The following is a 15,469-nucleotide window of genomic DNA, read 5'->3' as shown; positions in this document are numbered from 1 at the left end:
AATTACTTAATATACTGTTGTTTAGCTTAAACTATGATAATACGTAATCATTTATTAGTTTATTTGACATAATGTTTTATGTTTTGTATGATTAACCGGAATCTGCAAATTAACTAATAACTGAAACTGTCAAATAAATGTAATACAGTAAAAGTACAACAATTGCCTCCAAAATGTAGTGTAGATCATCAGAATTGTATAATGAATGACAGCAGTCTGAATACTGTTGAATTGTCTGCTTTGTGTTTCTCTGTACAGCAGAGGGAGCCAGATGCACAAACACCTTGATGTCATGGATCAATGAGATAATTTCTCTTATGCGATCAAAATAATTTGGGAAAAAAATATTTTTTATCATGGAGTGGACATAAATATCCAAAAGGATGAATGTATGTTTGTGTTATGGACGTTTTCTATCCTCTTTTTCTTTACTAAAATCCTGGTAAGGTTACAGTGATTTAATGGAAAATTGCACTTTTTATGCACCACCCGTCAAGTCAAATTCCTTGTATGTGCAACATACCTTGGCAATAAATGGTTCTGATTCTGATTCACTTGGATCAAAAACATAAAACACATCACACATTAATCTATCTTGGAAACACAAAAGACAGTGTTGGGGTCACCACATTAGGCTTTATTTGGAATTCATGTATACAGATTGGTTCCTTTATGTTTGTCTATGAATGCATGTGTAGTTAACTACAGCATATGCATGTGCTTGTTTGAGCGATTATTGTGTGGCTGAGTGTGGTGCATTTTTTTCCCCTGGAGAAGATAAGTGTACATTCACTTTTTTTTTTTTAATCCCCTGAACAAATTTAAGTAATTACAGCATAACACAATGTAAAAAGGTTTCCAGAACCACTCAAATGGCTTTGTCCTTTATTTCTACTTTAGCACCTTTAATGTAAATACTGACTTTGTGAAGACACACAGAGAGAGAGAGAGAGAGAGAGAGAGAGAGAGAGAGAGAGAGAGAGAGAGACTGCAAACAAAACTGTTTTGTACACATTCAATAATCACACACCTCTATTCTGGGATACTTATGAGTGTCTTTGGCTGGAAGTGCTGACCATAGATTTAGAATGAATAGAACGATCAAGTTACAAATGATATTGCATGCCTATGTGTTTGTGTGCTGGTCCTACGTGGATTGTTTTGGCTTTTGTAAAAGAATCTTCACCCATAACAACGGGATATGTAGCCGCCTCAGTGCCTGACATCCAGTAAGGTTAATGGTCACAGAGGTTTGTTTGATGGCTCTGCGTGTGTTTACGTGTACACCGAAGGAGCTGGCCGTTCGCTCATACTATGGGTTCTAACTCTATGTTGCAGAGCGTTACAGTTCCTCACTTAGCATATCCAGCGGACAAAGCGGTCAAAGAACGACGGTTTGTTCAGCATGGCGTAGTCAGCTCCTCTAAAGATGGCCGACATGTCCCCTAGCGACACCTTCCGCAGCACCTCTTCGTCTGTGTCCGTCCCCATGGCGATCACCGTGGGGACACCTTCAGCTCGCCTCATGGCATCCACGCCCTCATCCAGCTGCTCGCTGGCGGTGATGCCATCAGTGACGAACACGAAGGCCAGCTCGGCGTTGCGACGAGCCAAGCGATCTCCCTGCTACAAACACAACAGGTAATGTTAAGGGTTTACACTTTACTCCTTTAATAGTTAAATGAGCAGATCAATACTGCTCTCTAAAGACAGGAAGCAGGACAAAACAGCTAGTAATACCACAAGGTGCAAGGTTTTTTCTGTTTGTGCACATATGAAACAAATAAGAATGAGAACCAGGCTAGCAGGTCTCACGGATTCCAATCTCTAAACGAATCCACCTCCGTAACGCTACTTGAACAAATAGTTTCAACATTCTGGGGTACATGCTTATTTGCTCTCTTGCCAAAAGAGGAGATGAGAAGATTGATACCGCTCTCACATCTGTACAGTAAATATTAACCTACAGGCAGGGGGCAATTAGCTTAGCTTAGCATACAGAGTGCAAACGGGGAAACAGCTAACTTGACTTTGTTCCAAGGTAAAACATCCACTAATAAACTAATTAAAACGTTATATATCGCATTTGTTTCATCTATAGTGTAGAAATGACAAATTGTGGTTTTCCGTGGGGTTACACGCCGGGCTAGTTCTTGGCTGGTGGCAGTGACCTCCTGGGGTCACCAAATCACTGCATCTGCCCAAGATATAGTCCCACACAAAACCCCCTGTAGTAGCCAAGCTAAGCTAATCACCTGCGATTGGTATCATCATATTTACAGTAGAGACATGAGAGTGGTATTGGTCTTCTCATCTAACTCAAGAAAGCAAATTTAAAAAAAAGTTGAACTATTCCTTTACATGTTTATGGCACAGACAACCTGCATGCAAGTGTTTGTTTTTACCTGTGGAATCACCAGATTGTTGACCGCATAGATGATAGCGCTGCCGAGGGCGGAAGAGGAGTCCATGTAGGTCACCCCAGCCAGCGAATCAGAGATCACTGTGAGATTGTGTGTGAGCGCAAACTCCACCCGCTGTTCTGTAGGGCTGCCATACTGCAGCAGAGCCAAGCGGGCATTCCTGTTGTCTGACTGGCCGGTGGCCAGGGTGAGGCGGCGAGCCACGTTCTCGATGAACTCTTTGGCCCTTCGGTGGTCCTCCTGTCCCATCCTCTCAGAGCCATCCAACAGGAATACCACATCCACTGGCCGCTGAACACAGCTAGCCACTGCAGGCTCTGGAACAGACACACACACACATATATATATATATATATATATATATATCTATAAAGTTTTATATCAGACACGGTCTTCAGTGAGCTACAGCTGGAACACAGATGCGCAGGAGTCAAAGCCAGCAAAAAAGAATGCTTTAACATACTGTAGTGTAGGCTTATTTCATCCATGCTAGTTGCAGTCTAGCTGTCTGATTGCATCTAAACCTTCTCATATCAGTAGTGTGGCCTCATCAAGAAAACACTTTTTTTAGTTTGCTCTATGATTTTATTCTCTTGAGATGGCAATATAAAACATGAATACATGTTATACAAAACAACATAGTTCACATCAGTAAGTTTCCATCACAGAGCTAACATGATACCATGACATTTGGTTAAAGCCGGTCTTTGTCATCCTACTTTACAAGCCAAGCCACATGCAAAAAAAAAACATGCACCAATCAAGGGCATAACATACAATAGTTCCTTCATTGTCAGTCCATTAACCAAACATCCACATACACCAACTTCTGATTCATCATGTGTATAAAACCAGATCGTTTCCACATGTCATGGCCTTTTCACCAAGATGACTCATTCACAGAGCACAAGAAAAAAAGTAAAGGCCGTAACCATGGATGTGTGCAAAACAGCAAAAAAAAAAAAAAGCCATCAGAGTGATTCAGTGAGCTCGTGATTCACAGTGGAAATGAGGCTTCATCAAAGAGCTACTGTTCACTATACAGGAGTAACATGAATGGCTCTACAGACCAATCTGCCTCCAACAAATGACGTCCGTTTTCCATGAGAATGGAAAAAGTTCCTCCACAAAAGTAGAAGAAATGATATGTATCATATTTCTAACAGACATACTTTTCAGAAAGACTTCTCCATGTACATTGATTCAGAAATATTCTATGAGGAGAGGGACTATCACATTTTGAATTTTGGCCCATCATATACAGTAACTGTACATAAGGCTGCTCTGAAATGTTAGGAAAGGGCCAGCATCATATCATTCAATCCTTTTGCATACAGCCCATATTGCACCACTAGAGTTAGAAAATGCCCACAGTTTTGATAAACTCTATTCTATGTCCAGCAGTAAGCTTATTAGCTATTGGCGACCATAATGGCGAGGTAGCATTTCTAGCATATTAGCATTAGCAGAGTCCTAAGGCTTTCTCTGGGTCTCCCATAATGTCTCCATAGACATATTTGAAGGAGTTGATGAACAGTTGGGTCCACTGCTGCCTGTCCTCTCCCTGGGCAAGTTTGGCTCTCTGGGCGGTGTACGCCATGGTTGCAACACCAACCCCATACTGCTGCTCACTCAGGCCGCTCAGCAGGGTGGTCACACCCTCCAAAGAGGTGGGGACCAATGAGGGGCTGCGTTCCTCGGCCATCGGCTTCCAGGGGGGAGGGGCTTGCCCCGCTGTGACGCCCCCTCCTGAAACAAGTGGGCGGAATAACATCGTGGGCGGAGTCCCACAGACACGACGCATCAACAAAGCCAACAAAGATGCCGGAGCTACACCGAGTTGCACTAATTTGCAAAAGTTTGGTCTTGTTTGTTGGCTTTACAGCAACATGAATTCATTGCATCATAGCAAAGGAGGCGAAATGACGTATAAAAGACACAACTTGTCTAATCCTTAACATAGCTTAAAGGCGTCAGTATGCTTCAAACAAACTAGTAGGTACCAAGCGTTGTCCGGACACATCTGAAGGCCCAAATGTTTACTTCTGTTCTGAATGGCCACACCTAAAGGCGAGGCAAAAAGCCTACTGTCATAGAGAGGTGCAGGGTGTGATGAATCATAATAAGGGGGATAACAGTACACACTTTCAGACAGTCTCTCCTCAAAGGCATTCATGATATCCTACACAGGAAAAGTGACGACAGAAGTTGTGTAAAGAATAAAAACAGAAAAATTGTCAGTTTCGGAAAGATACAAAATTTGAACATTTTGACAAGCACTTCATTTCAAGCATGTTGACGCCTTAATAATGCTGGTTACTCTGGCCTAAATACTGAAAATCTTTGAAGAGGAGACACTAAGTGATACATAATAATCTAAAATCTTACCTGATTTACAAGGGAGATCAGGGCATATGACGATGGGATCTAAAGCCAACATAAAGACAGAATATCAGAGAAAAAGTACAGAACGAAACAGCTTTATAATCCGCTAGATGAACGTACTGTACATCATGTTTCCTTCCACAATGAGTGTACCTGGGCAGAGCACGGTTTCAATCCTGTCGATGAACTCCTCCGCCACCAGGTCTGCAAAGCGCTTCATACCCAGCACCCTGCCATCCTTCTGGCAGGCGATGCTCTTCAGACTCTCATTCTCCTCAATCTGGTCGAACATGTCTCCGATACCAATAGCACTCACGTCGACGCCGGGATGACTGCTCATACAAACACAAGCATTGAGATGGATAATTTTTCCTCTACACAAATACTAATTCTAAATGACCAAATACAGCCCCAGTGCCAGGCACCTGCAGAGGTAGGTGAGCAGCGAGTCGTCATCTCTGGGGTCGAAGCGTCCGTCTGTGATGACAACGACAGTGACGTTGGCTTTGGCCCTGCGGCTATCCCTGATCAGGTTGTCCCAGGCATACTTGAGAGCGGATGGAGTCCATGTTCCTCCGGCGATCCACTCCAAGCGCTTCACTGCATCCTGAATAGTGGAGAAGTGACAATGTGAGAGATATGTACATACAGTGATGTGACATCACTACTGGGTGCGGACACAGAGGCAAAGTTTCCATCATTAGTTACACTATGTAAACATGGTGGAATACCATTTTGAACACACGGTCCCAGTTCAGTGGCAAAAGATCGCAGCCATGGTTGTTTTCTATTTAAGTAAAATCAGCATATAGTTCAGTACTAGCATGTATCAGGAGCTATCTTGAAATTGACAGCTAACAATAAATATCTCCAATAGAATTTCATAGGGAATCTATAATTAATGTTTGTATGCTATGTCCAGCAGTAATTAGTCACTGGTATCCATAAAGACAGAAATGACAAGGTAGAATGGTTAGAGTGTTAGCAATAGCATAGTTCTAGCTTCACAGCTAGCTGTTCATGCTTCCAGGTAGTTTCCCCTTTTTTGAATGTTCAAAATGGCCGCCTTGCGGTATGAGTCAGGTGAATAAACCTAGGAAAATTGGCTCAAAATACAGTGTTAGCAGAAAAAGGTAAATTGTATATCTGACAAAATTCAAATGATAGAGATTTTAGTACTCTAAAAAGTTGATTGTGTTTTACAAACACACAGCTGGGTAATTAGTAAGGGGAAAGTCTGGTGTTGTACTGTGTCTCTACTGTCAGTAATTCCCATAAAAGACCTACACCACCAATGTGAACAGTGTTTCTAAATACTCTCTATACTCAGCCCAAAGCCCACTGGTTCCTAATGAAGACGTAAACCTTAACACAGATCACAAGTATGGTTTTATTTCTAAAAAGGCTAACACATTTTCTGAAACTACTGGACACTGTAGTTTTCAGCAAATGTATCTCAAACAGGAGTGAATACTGCATTTGATGGGGACTATTTTCAGCTGCGGATGAATACACATTTGGCACTATATGGACTTTTTGAGGCAGCAGGACCGACAGTGTATGTATGATTGACTTAAAAGAAATAACCCATGTTCATGATCATGAAGGAACATGTCACGAAGTAAAATAGTTTGACTCAATGATGTGTTTTAGATGTTTTTCAGATAACAATACAGGTTGATGCCACAGAGGAATGAGCTTTATTCAGATTTAACTATACTGGAAATACTTTTTAGTATTGTCAATTTACTGTTGGTCTTAGTCTTTTCACAGGATTTTTTGACAATGTCAAAAATATATCACCAATCCTATTCTTTAACGTGGGTTTACCATCTATTGCATTCCAGATTATATGTATTGGTAAATTGAGAAATATAGAGAAGGACATAACTGTGATGACTCTCATCTGTGTGCAGACAGAACATCTGATCTGACAGTACATCCGCCCGATTAATTAAGACACATCTGGACAACAAACACAAGAGAACAGTCTGTGCTACACCCCAAAAATAAACTTCAAAGCAGTTTGCACATGTTTGTGTTTGAGACCTTGAAAGCAGACAGTGAATCGATCTTGGGGTCGTCGAGTCGGATGGCCTGGAAGGTTCCACTGTGACTGTACTGAACAACTCCCACTCTTGTGCCTGGGAAAACATGCAACTGTGTTGACACCAAGTTGGCAGCCATCTTATGAATTTTTTTGTCAATGCACAAATCCTGAAGTCATTTAAGAACCACATGAGCGTGAACAAATGCATGTCTACCTGTGTCTGACTTGGGGTCTTTGGCAAGGGATCCCAATCTGTTGATGGTGTTGATGACAAAGTTCTTCTCCAGGGTGAAATTGGTCAGACCCACTGACTCTGAGCTGTCGATCACAAACACAATGTCCAGGGCTCCGCAGCGTTTCTCACAGTCTGCAGACAAATACACAAACTGTGATAACCGGGCAGAGCATGTTCAGATCAGGAACAGAAACACAGCAGCTAAACTCACCACAGCAGCCACACGTTTCCCTGATGTAGTTCATAACATCACATTCCTGCAGGAAGAAACATTATATCATTATATCCGGCATGTATTTCTCTAGATGCGCCAGTGATAAAAAGGTGGTTTGATGAAATGTTCTTACAGTAAGGCCGGGATCTCCCTCAGGGCCAGGATCTCCCTGTAGAGAAAGAGAACACATTCAGTTACAGTTTGGGATTGCTAGCGGATAACGCTAATCTGTAACAAGTCAAAACATCAGCTATGGTTGGCATTTCCTAGCTGGATGCAGTGCCCTATATCAGTGAGCTGAAAGGCCCCTGTATGTGGGTTTACCTGGTTTACGGTGCGCTTTATGTATACTTACATCACGCCCACCATCTCCCCTTGGCCCTCTGAGGCCTGGCTCACCCGGAGATCCTGGCTCACCCTGTTGTAAGGAGAAAAATTAGCATTGTGTACTTGCCGTTTTTGCTCCAGTAACAAAATACATCCAACTACAATGAGTTACTCACTCCCTCTCCCGGAGTTCCTTTATTTCCTGGGTCACCCTTTTGACCACAGTCTCCTCTGCTGCCGCGAGGCCCACGATTGCCGTTCACTCCTCTCTCACCCTGTACAGCAGCAGAGGAACGCTTTGTCAGCCGAGTGTGTCACTCCGGCAAGCAAATGTACTGAGACGAAGTGCATGTGTACGTTACCGATGGTCCTCTTGGCCCAGGGTAGCTGAAGCCAGGTCTTCCAAGGTCTCCCTGAATAGAAACAAAGCAAACAGTCAAGACAAACTACAGCTGAAAACAGTCAGAGGAAGACGCTAACACACTTACACATACACAGAGATGCATACCTTTGGTCCAATCTGTCCAGATTCTCCTCGAGGTCCAGCATCACCAGGGTCACCTCTGGTACCCTATCGTACAAACTGTGTTAATGTAAAGTAGATGAAGTATCTTTTTCACATGATGCCAAATTGAGACCCTTAACCTACATTTTTCCCAGCCTCTCCTGTTGTCCCCGGTGGTCCCCTGGGGCCTGGCAGGCCATTGTCTCCCTGTTCAGAGAGAAAGTTGCAGACAGGTGCAACAATAGTGGATAGATTAAAGAGTTGTGTACAGTGTTCATATACAAATTATACAGATAACATGGCTCTTCTAACCTTTGTTCCTTTGTTTCCTGATTCACCTGGAAGTCCTCTCAAGCCCTCGGGACCCATTTCACCCTGAAACATAAAATCTGCATTGAGCCCCCAAGTGGTGGAGTATTGTATCTCAATGAAAGAAATAATTTGAACCGATGCAAAAAGTTCATAACATGTTTCACAAATGTTTCACACATGCGCAGTTGTGTACAAAAAATTGTACCTTGTCTCCCTTGATGCCATCTGGCCCTTGACCACCCTTTGGCCCATAGTCTCCTCTTCTCCCCTAGAACGCAAGAACAATGACAAAATCAATGCATGACCAATGCAGGCTAACGATGAAGTGGAGCATGATGAAAGTGAATCGGACGTTCTTACAGGCTCTCCTCTGAGTCCCGCAAGTCCAGGGGTTCCCTAAGAAAAACAACACACAGGTGAGCTACATGAAGCTAAATGTGCGTGAATGCATTTCTGTCTGTCTGTGATGAGCCTTACTAGGTTTCCTTTAGGTCCAGGGACGCCAGGTGATCCAGGACTTCCCCTCTCTCCCTGTGGACAAAGCACCAGAGTTTAGCGTTTCACCTCCAGCATTCCTCAAACTTATGTAACATCACCTCAGATCTAATTTCTGTCCCAGCAAAGAGCAGCGATCCCTGTCCCTATGTTCCGATTTCACCTTTGGTCCAGCCTCTCCAGACGGGCCGGAGGGTCCAGTTCTTCCAGGGCGACCGGGATCACCCTGAAAACAGGACACAATCATCAGTCAAGCAGAGTTTAACCAGAGGTTGGATGGCTGATGGATTTTGTTTCAAGTGAAGACCATGTACCTTATCTCCTTCAGTTCCACCCAAACCGCGTTCACCGACGTCACCGGGGTGACCATCAGGACCCTATGAGGCGTCAAACACACACCATAAATAGGCCATAATGCAGTATAGTATGGATGTATTGATCATTCAAAATCATGTTGAATGTCATACTCGGTCGCCTGGGTCTCCTTTGCAGCCGGGAGCTCCGATGCGTCCAATTTTACCCTGGGAAGAAGAAGACAATTGCATTACAAAACTAGAGCTTCACTTCAAAATCATACATCCACTATTTGAAACTTTCAGAATAGAATCAGTGTTAGTATGTCAGTAATAATTATAAGTGGTGTTGTGTCCCCTAAAATGGACAACGAAACTTGCTCCTTAAGTTAAGCAGCAGCTACCTTCTGTCCATCTGTCCCATTGCGTCCTGACACGCCAGCCACGCCCTAACAATGAAGAGAGGAAACAATTAGAGAAGAAAGACCATACCATAACATAATGTATGATAATTAATAGATTTGGTTAAACAGTAAATCGTAAATGGAAAAAAAATCCTACCTTTTTCCCCTGAGTTCCCAATTCTCCCTGTGCACGGACAGAAAACCAGCGGTCATTTTACATACAATCATTATGTGCTTATTTATTAACAGATTATGAGCTGTAATTAGCTAGAATTTATAATCATTAGACTTAAGTTATGCATTGATAAACTTGATCCACACAAAAGAGAAGTGCATGCCTCACCTTCTCGCCTGTAAAACCTGGTTCTCCCTAGAGAGAGGAGGAAGGGAAAATAAAATTAGTTTTTTTACAATACAGACACAAACCAAATTTGTCATATGTAAGCGAATAGTGAACGATGGGTAGGTTGATGTTGAATGTCTTACTTTGGAACCGGGCTGACCGATGGGACCTTCGATACCGGGGTCACCTGGGCGACCTTTGTCTCCTTTAAGACCGGGGTCGCCGTTGTCTCCTTTGGCTCCCTGCAGTCGAGGAATTCAAAGGAGAAAACATGTGTGAAGAATAAAGTGACTCGTGTGCGAATTCCGTAAGTGTGAGTATGTGTGGAAGCTCACTTTTTGTCCTCTGGGGCCTTTTGGACCATCAATCCCTATTGTCTCCAGACAGGTCACTTTGTAACACTGCGTCACACAGGAAATGAAGACAAACAGTCAGTGTTGATGCACTCTGAAACATGAATCTTTATGATCATTAGTAATGTGAGCATTCTTACCTCTATGAACGCCAGATGTTTCTGTGAAGACAAAAGGAACAAGGTGTGAGCAGAAGACGCATGGGTCGTGTCTTGTGTTTCTCTGTGTGTCTCTGTGGGTGTCTTTGTATGTTACCATTGTCTTGATGATGCTGTCAATGGTGTCCGTATGTATGACGGGTCTGCCTTGGCTCAGATCCACAGCCATGAATTCCTTCCTGTAGACGGATGCAGGAGAGTTGGCGATCTCCCTCAGCGCCGTCTCTTCCACGTTCTTGGATGCCGCAACGACAAATATCCGGATGTTCTCCCGAGCTCTCTCTAGTGCAGCTTTGATGCCCCCGCACAGTTCTCCGGTTTCGTGGCCGTCAGTGATGACCACAGCGAATCGGAGGGCGTTGGGGGATGTGGGTGATCCCAGCATTTCATCCGTCATTTTGGCAAGGGCGCAGTCGATGATGGTGCCCTTACCCAGGTATTGGATTTTCCTGAGGCCCTGGAAACAGCGTGAAACGAGTGAGACTTGTCGAGGCTGGATTACAAATCGGGAAAAGCAGGCAACCGTGCAGGGACCCAAGACTTTCAGGGCCTCTGAAGATATCAGTCTTCATTGATCTTCATTGGCATTAATAAAGGAAACTAGTAATATAAACTAGTAAACTAGAAAAAAAAAAACCACTGAAGACGACAACTCTGCACACATTTGGGTCTGCAGTCCTGAATGTTTTCCCAAAAGCCCTTAATCCTTTAGGTTTTTATAACATCTTCAATTGCAACAGCAGCCCAGATTATTATGGCATGGATTCAAATGTAGCAGATTTGTCAGACAAACATTCATTCTGTGAACTCTACTCCAGCGTATAAAACAAGTAGGCTTCAAGACTAGTAATGTTGTTCAAGCCACATTCCTACCCTACCTATGTATGTTATGTAACTTCCTCAACATTTGTTGTGTTGTGGTTGTGTTGTGGTTTCAGAATGATGAAGACAGTTTGAGAACAATTAGATACAAAATTATGTAGACTCCACAGAACGATATTTCTTCCCTTGGCAACTATCATGCTTTTCCAAATTGACAGATAAATATTTAGGTAATCTATTATCTCTAATGGCTTGAAAAGTAGTGTACATAGCTGCCATATATGGGGGAAAAAAATCTCCCCCTAGGTTTCGGCTGAGCACCAAATTTTTGCAAAGTCGGGCTCCGCCCCTGCGTGTAGGCATATATGTGTGTGTTGGCGTGTGTGTGTCACTCACAGTGATGAAATCGTTCTTGGGTGAGATGGAACTGAACACCTCCTGATTCTGGGAGAAGTGCAGTCCACCGATCTTCCAGTTGACCCGCACAACACCATTGAGTTCAGAATCATCCAACCGCTGTGCAAACTGCTCAACGAATGTCTACAACAACAAAAGGCACAACACTTTATACAACATACAGTCCACTTGGTTGACTGTCATTTAAGGATGATGACACTATGAAACAGGGATTTCTTGTGTCGAGGCTTAATTGAAAAGTATGCAGATAAACAAGGAACCTTGATGCTCTCCACCAGCGCTCCAGGGGGCGGCTCCTGCAGGGCGATGGTCTCAGATGTGTCTATGGTGAAGTACACTTCTATGGGACATTCATTTTTCTCTGGAGGGAACACAAACAAAACACACGTAAAGCCTCCGTGGAAAATTGCAATGCACTCAAATAAGCAAGATGAAAAGTTCCATGGCATGTCACTAAAACTGTGTCAACATATTAACATGATAACAAAGGGTTCAGTTTCATGGCACTCACTGCTGCACTCTGTTTGCTGGCCGTGAGTCAGGGCTCCCAAAAGAAGACAGAGCGCGATGACCTCTAACCCCAGCATCTTCCTCTTGTCCTGTCTGACGCATAAAGACACAACACAACACACAACTGAGCCAACAATCTGTTTGATTTCTCACTCTATCTCTGAAAAACCATTAATGTGAAAATAGAAGTCATGGAAAAGACAAAAAAATGCAGGACAAACACCGAATTGCAGAAATGGAAAGACATTTATGTGACTAACTTAAAGCCAAAATCAAGAAATAAGTTGTAATTGTGAAGCTGGTTATTTTTGCTGGCTGCAGTCACTACTAGTCTACTATTACAGAATGTTCTTATCATTCCACATACTGAATGATTTATGTCACATAGTGAGTAGTAGTAGTTGATTGCCAAAGTAATTTGCAAAATCTAGATATTCTGCATCTGGTGTCAGTTTAAACTAATTGTACAAGGAACAGTCCACTCTCGGTTGCGCAGGGAACAAAATGGCCGCCACAGAGCTATGAAACAGGTTTGAAAGGATCGGGGGGTTGAACATGGCTCCTCTCTCTTGTGTTAAGTGGTGGAAATGGAGACGACGGAAGTTAGAAGAAGTGATAGATCTCAATTTAGGCTGACATTTTCCTCACTATGGATTATTCACGCAGAAACCTGAACAGGCCTTAACATGCTGCCAAACTTCAGCCGTAACCAATGGGAGTTCAATCAGATCCAATGTACAGAACACAGGCCTAAGTACTTTAAGAACTCACAGTTTCACCAAATGAATCCTGTAAATTCAAGGCTAAAAATTACAGTAATTATACTAACTAAAGATAGCACCTCCTCCTCTCAAGTAAAAGAAAATTTGAACAGACATGACATTGAGTAATGACACAAAATGATCAGACTTTGGATGCATTTGGCAGCAGAGAGCAGGCTGCTGATTGACTCAGACTCACATTTAGTTTTTAAACCACAAGATTTCACAAGGCCTCAGTCTGCTGCCCTCCAGAGGCTTCCCTTTCCTTACAACCAACCTCTGTTCACTGACGGATTAACCCGCACATTGCTCCTTATTTGTGATTTGGCTATACACAAATTTATACAGGGATATGCATCATGTAAATTCTGACAAAACAGGTAATCGTGCAGGTCTTAATAGCCTTGTTATCCCCGGTGTGCATATTCTAAAACAAATTATTGATCAGATTACCACAAACAACTACACTCACACACTTGATATGAGGCCTTCAGGGCCCCTGCGGGTTGGGGCCCGAGATTGGTGCACACTATGATTAATAATCCAGCACTGCTGGCTATGTCAACAAGGCCTTAGATCATGTGTCTTTCCATCCCATCAAATCTCCACCAGATCTGAACCAGCAAGTGTCCACCACTGGACCTGCCAACTGATGTACACTGCGGCATATCCTAATGTATATTTACACTGTAAACATCTGCGCCCTCACAAGTACAAAATAAGAGAATCTTCTCCCTCTTGAGATTGAGTTTATGATGTAATTTTCAACATAAGGCCAGCAATTTGCCTTACAATTATAATTTTAAAAAAAGACAATTCTGAAAACGTAATGTGATTTGAAGTAAAATAACCTCACACCTGCTGGCAGCTTTTAAAAAAAAAAAAATCCATTTACAACTAAGGAAAACAATACTTTCAGACACATCATTGTAGGCCTTCTTTAAAAAATTCAAAGTGCACAGCAACCGACAGACTATTCAGCCACGCGCTTTGCTGTGGCTCCCTCTGGCGGACTGACAGCTGTGAGCTGCGGAGGAGTCGCTCCTGCAGATATTCCCACTATTTCCCACTGTCCTGGCCAGGGGGAATGAGTGTGAGTCCCCGACAGCCTTTCACCACTGTACAGGTAACTACCATGCAAAAGAAAACATGCAGAGATAACAGCACGACTGAGAGAGCCCATGTTCTAGTTGTGTAGTTGTCATGGGAAATTTGTTTATAGGTTTTGAAGGACTCAAAGTTTATTCTCGCAGCAGTTTGGTTTGCTGAGAAAAAAACTCCCATTTCTGTTGATGAGAGTACGTTTGAAGACATGCAAAGAGACAGAGAGCGAGAGACACATAGAGACAGAGAGACAGAGGTAAAGACAGGCAAAACATCACAAGGGGAATATAGGAGATAGAGGGAGGGAGAGAGAGATTGGCACATTTCTGTGCGTAAAAGTGCTGCTTACCCGAACTTTGTCGAACAACTTCAAAACTTAATGAGCTGCTGATCCTCTGTTGATTAACTCCTCATACCAGCAGGACGGAAAGACGAGAAAGAAAAGAGAGATACGGGAGGTAGAAAATGGGAAATAAAGCCCTGGATGCGCGTTTACTTCCCGCAGAAGAGCCGTCCGTTCGCCCTCCTGTCCCGGTTCAGCCCCAGAAACAGGGTCTGATCCCTCCTCCTGTACACGCACGACGCACCCCAGTGCCCACTGCTGACCGCTTGGAGGCGCCATGGCTCCGCAGGAACCCGTGTGAGCGCGCGCGCTCGTGTACCCCAGTATCACTGCCATAAAAGAGGATGCCAAAGCACAGCTGGGGTTTTGAACAGATTGCCCATTATGGACGATGCCTCAAACTGCTCAAACAGATTGTAATGTGGTAGTAATTATCAGGAGATATGACAACTTAACTGATGCCCTCAGCAGAACACATGGGGAACCCTGGGACACTGAGCTTTAATGTCCCTGAGATAGAACATTTAGGAGGTTTCCATGGTTAATCTCGTACATGTGGTGAGTCAGTTTGAAATAGAACAGGATAAAGAGTAGACTTAACCCCCCCATACTCATAAACATACACACACACACACACACACACACACACACACACACACACACACACACACACACACACACACACAAATGGACCTCACTTGTGTCTGGTGGTCTGGTTGCAATTAGAAGGCAGAGTGAGAGGAGTTTATACTCGATGTAAACACTAACAGACTGTCCATGAGTCTGCTCACCATGTTTATACCATGTTGGTGCTTCAGCCGCCCGTTTGCAGGCCTATGTGTTGGTGGACACAGTGTGTGGTCTCTCTGTTAGAGCATAATGCCATGTATGTACACATATCGGCATGGACACACATCTGCCCTCTGTGAAGGTAATGCATATTTTTTCATCATTCCATAGTCGCTGATCTATTGGCTGCAGAAACACACTGTATCAGAGTGTTCAATTTGTTTGA

General features: G+C 43.3%; 1 protein-coding gene across 2 annotated transcripts; it reads right to left on the bottom strand.

Annotated features, from left to right (window-relative positions):
* Positions 1–616: 616 nt before the first annotated feature.
* col6a2 (collagen, type VI, alpha 2) lies at positions 617–14,653 on the bottom strand. Of its 2 annotated transcripts, XM_068737681.1 has the most exons (32): positions 14,461–14,652; positions 12,248–12,339; positions 11,997–12,097; positions 11,716–11,859; positions 10,595–10,954; positions 10,480–10,500; positions 10,322–10,387; positions 10,130–10,228; positions 9,987–10,013; positions 9,801–9,827; positions 9,644–9,688; positions 9,414–9,467; positions 9,261–9,323; positions 9,110–9,172; positions 8,929–8,982; positions 8,812–8,847; positions 8,657–8,719; positions 8,452–8,514; positions 8,284–8,346; positions 8,143–8,205; positions 7,997–8,047; positions 7,811–7,909; positions 7,663–7,725; positions 7,441–7,476; positions 7,305–7,350; positions 7,073–7,225; positions 6,858–6,952; positions 5,234–5,415; positions 4,962–5,140; positions 4,812–4,850; positions 2,406–2,740; positions 617–1,626 (listed from the first exon to the last, which is right to left on the bottom strand). In XM_068737681.1, the coding sequence occupies exons 2-32, from the start codon at positions 12,321–12,323 to the stop codon at positions 1,357–1,359; spliced, it is 3,036 nt and encodes a 1,011-aa protein (XP_068593782.1). In that variant the 5' UTR covers positions 12,324–12,339; positions 14,461–14,652; the 3' UTR covers positions 617–1,356. The 2 variants fall into 2 exon arrangements, with proteins under 2 accessions (XP_068593782.1, XP_068593783.1); XM_068737682.1 differs by lacking the exons at positions 617–1,626; positions 2,406–2,740 and adding an exon at positions 2,974–4,172 and having other exon boundaries at positions 14,461–14,653.
* Positions 14,654–15,469: the final 816 nt, after the last annotated feature.

Source organism: Cebidichthys violaceus, unplaced genomic scaffold (assembly GCF_023349555.1).
Source record: "Cebidichthys violaceus isolate CVI_PGR_0920_01 unplaced genomic scaffold, fCebVio1.0.p SCAF_8, whole genome shotgun sequence".
NCBI lineage: Eukaryota > Metazoa > Chordata > Actinopteri > Perciformes > Stichaeidae > Cebidichthys > Cebidichthys violaceus.
The sequence above is the reverse complement of the archived record's forward strand: the minus strand, read 5'-3'. Positions and strand labels throughout refer to the sequence as shown.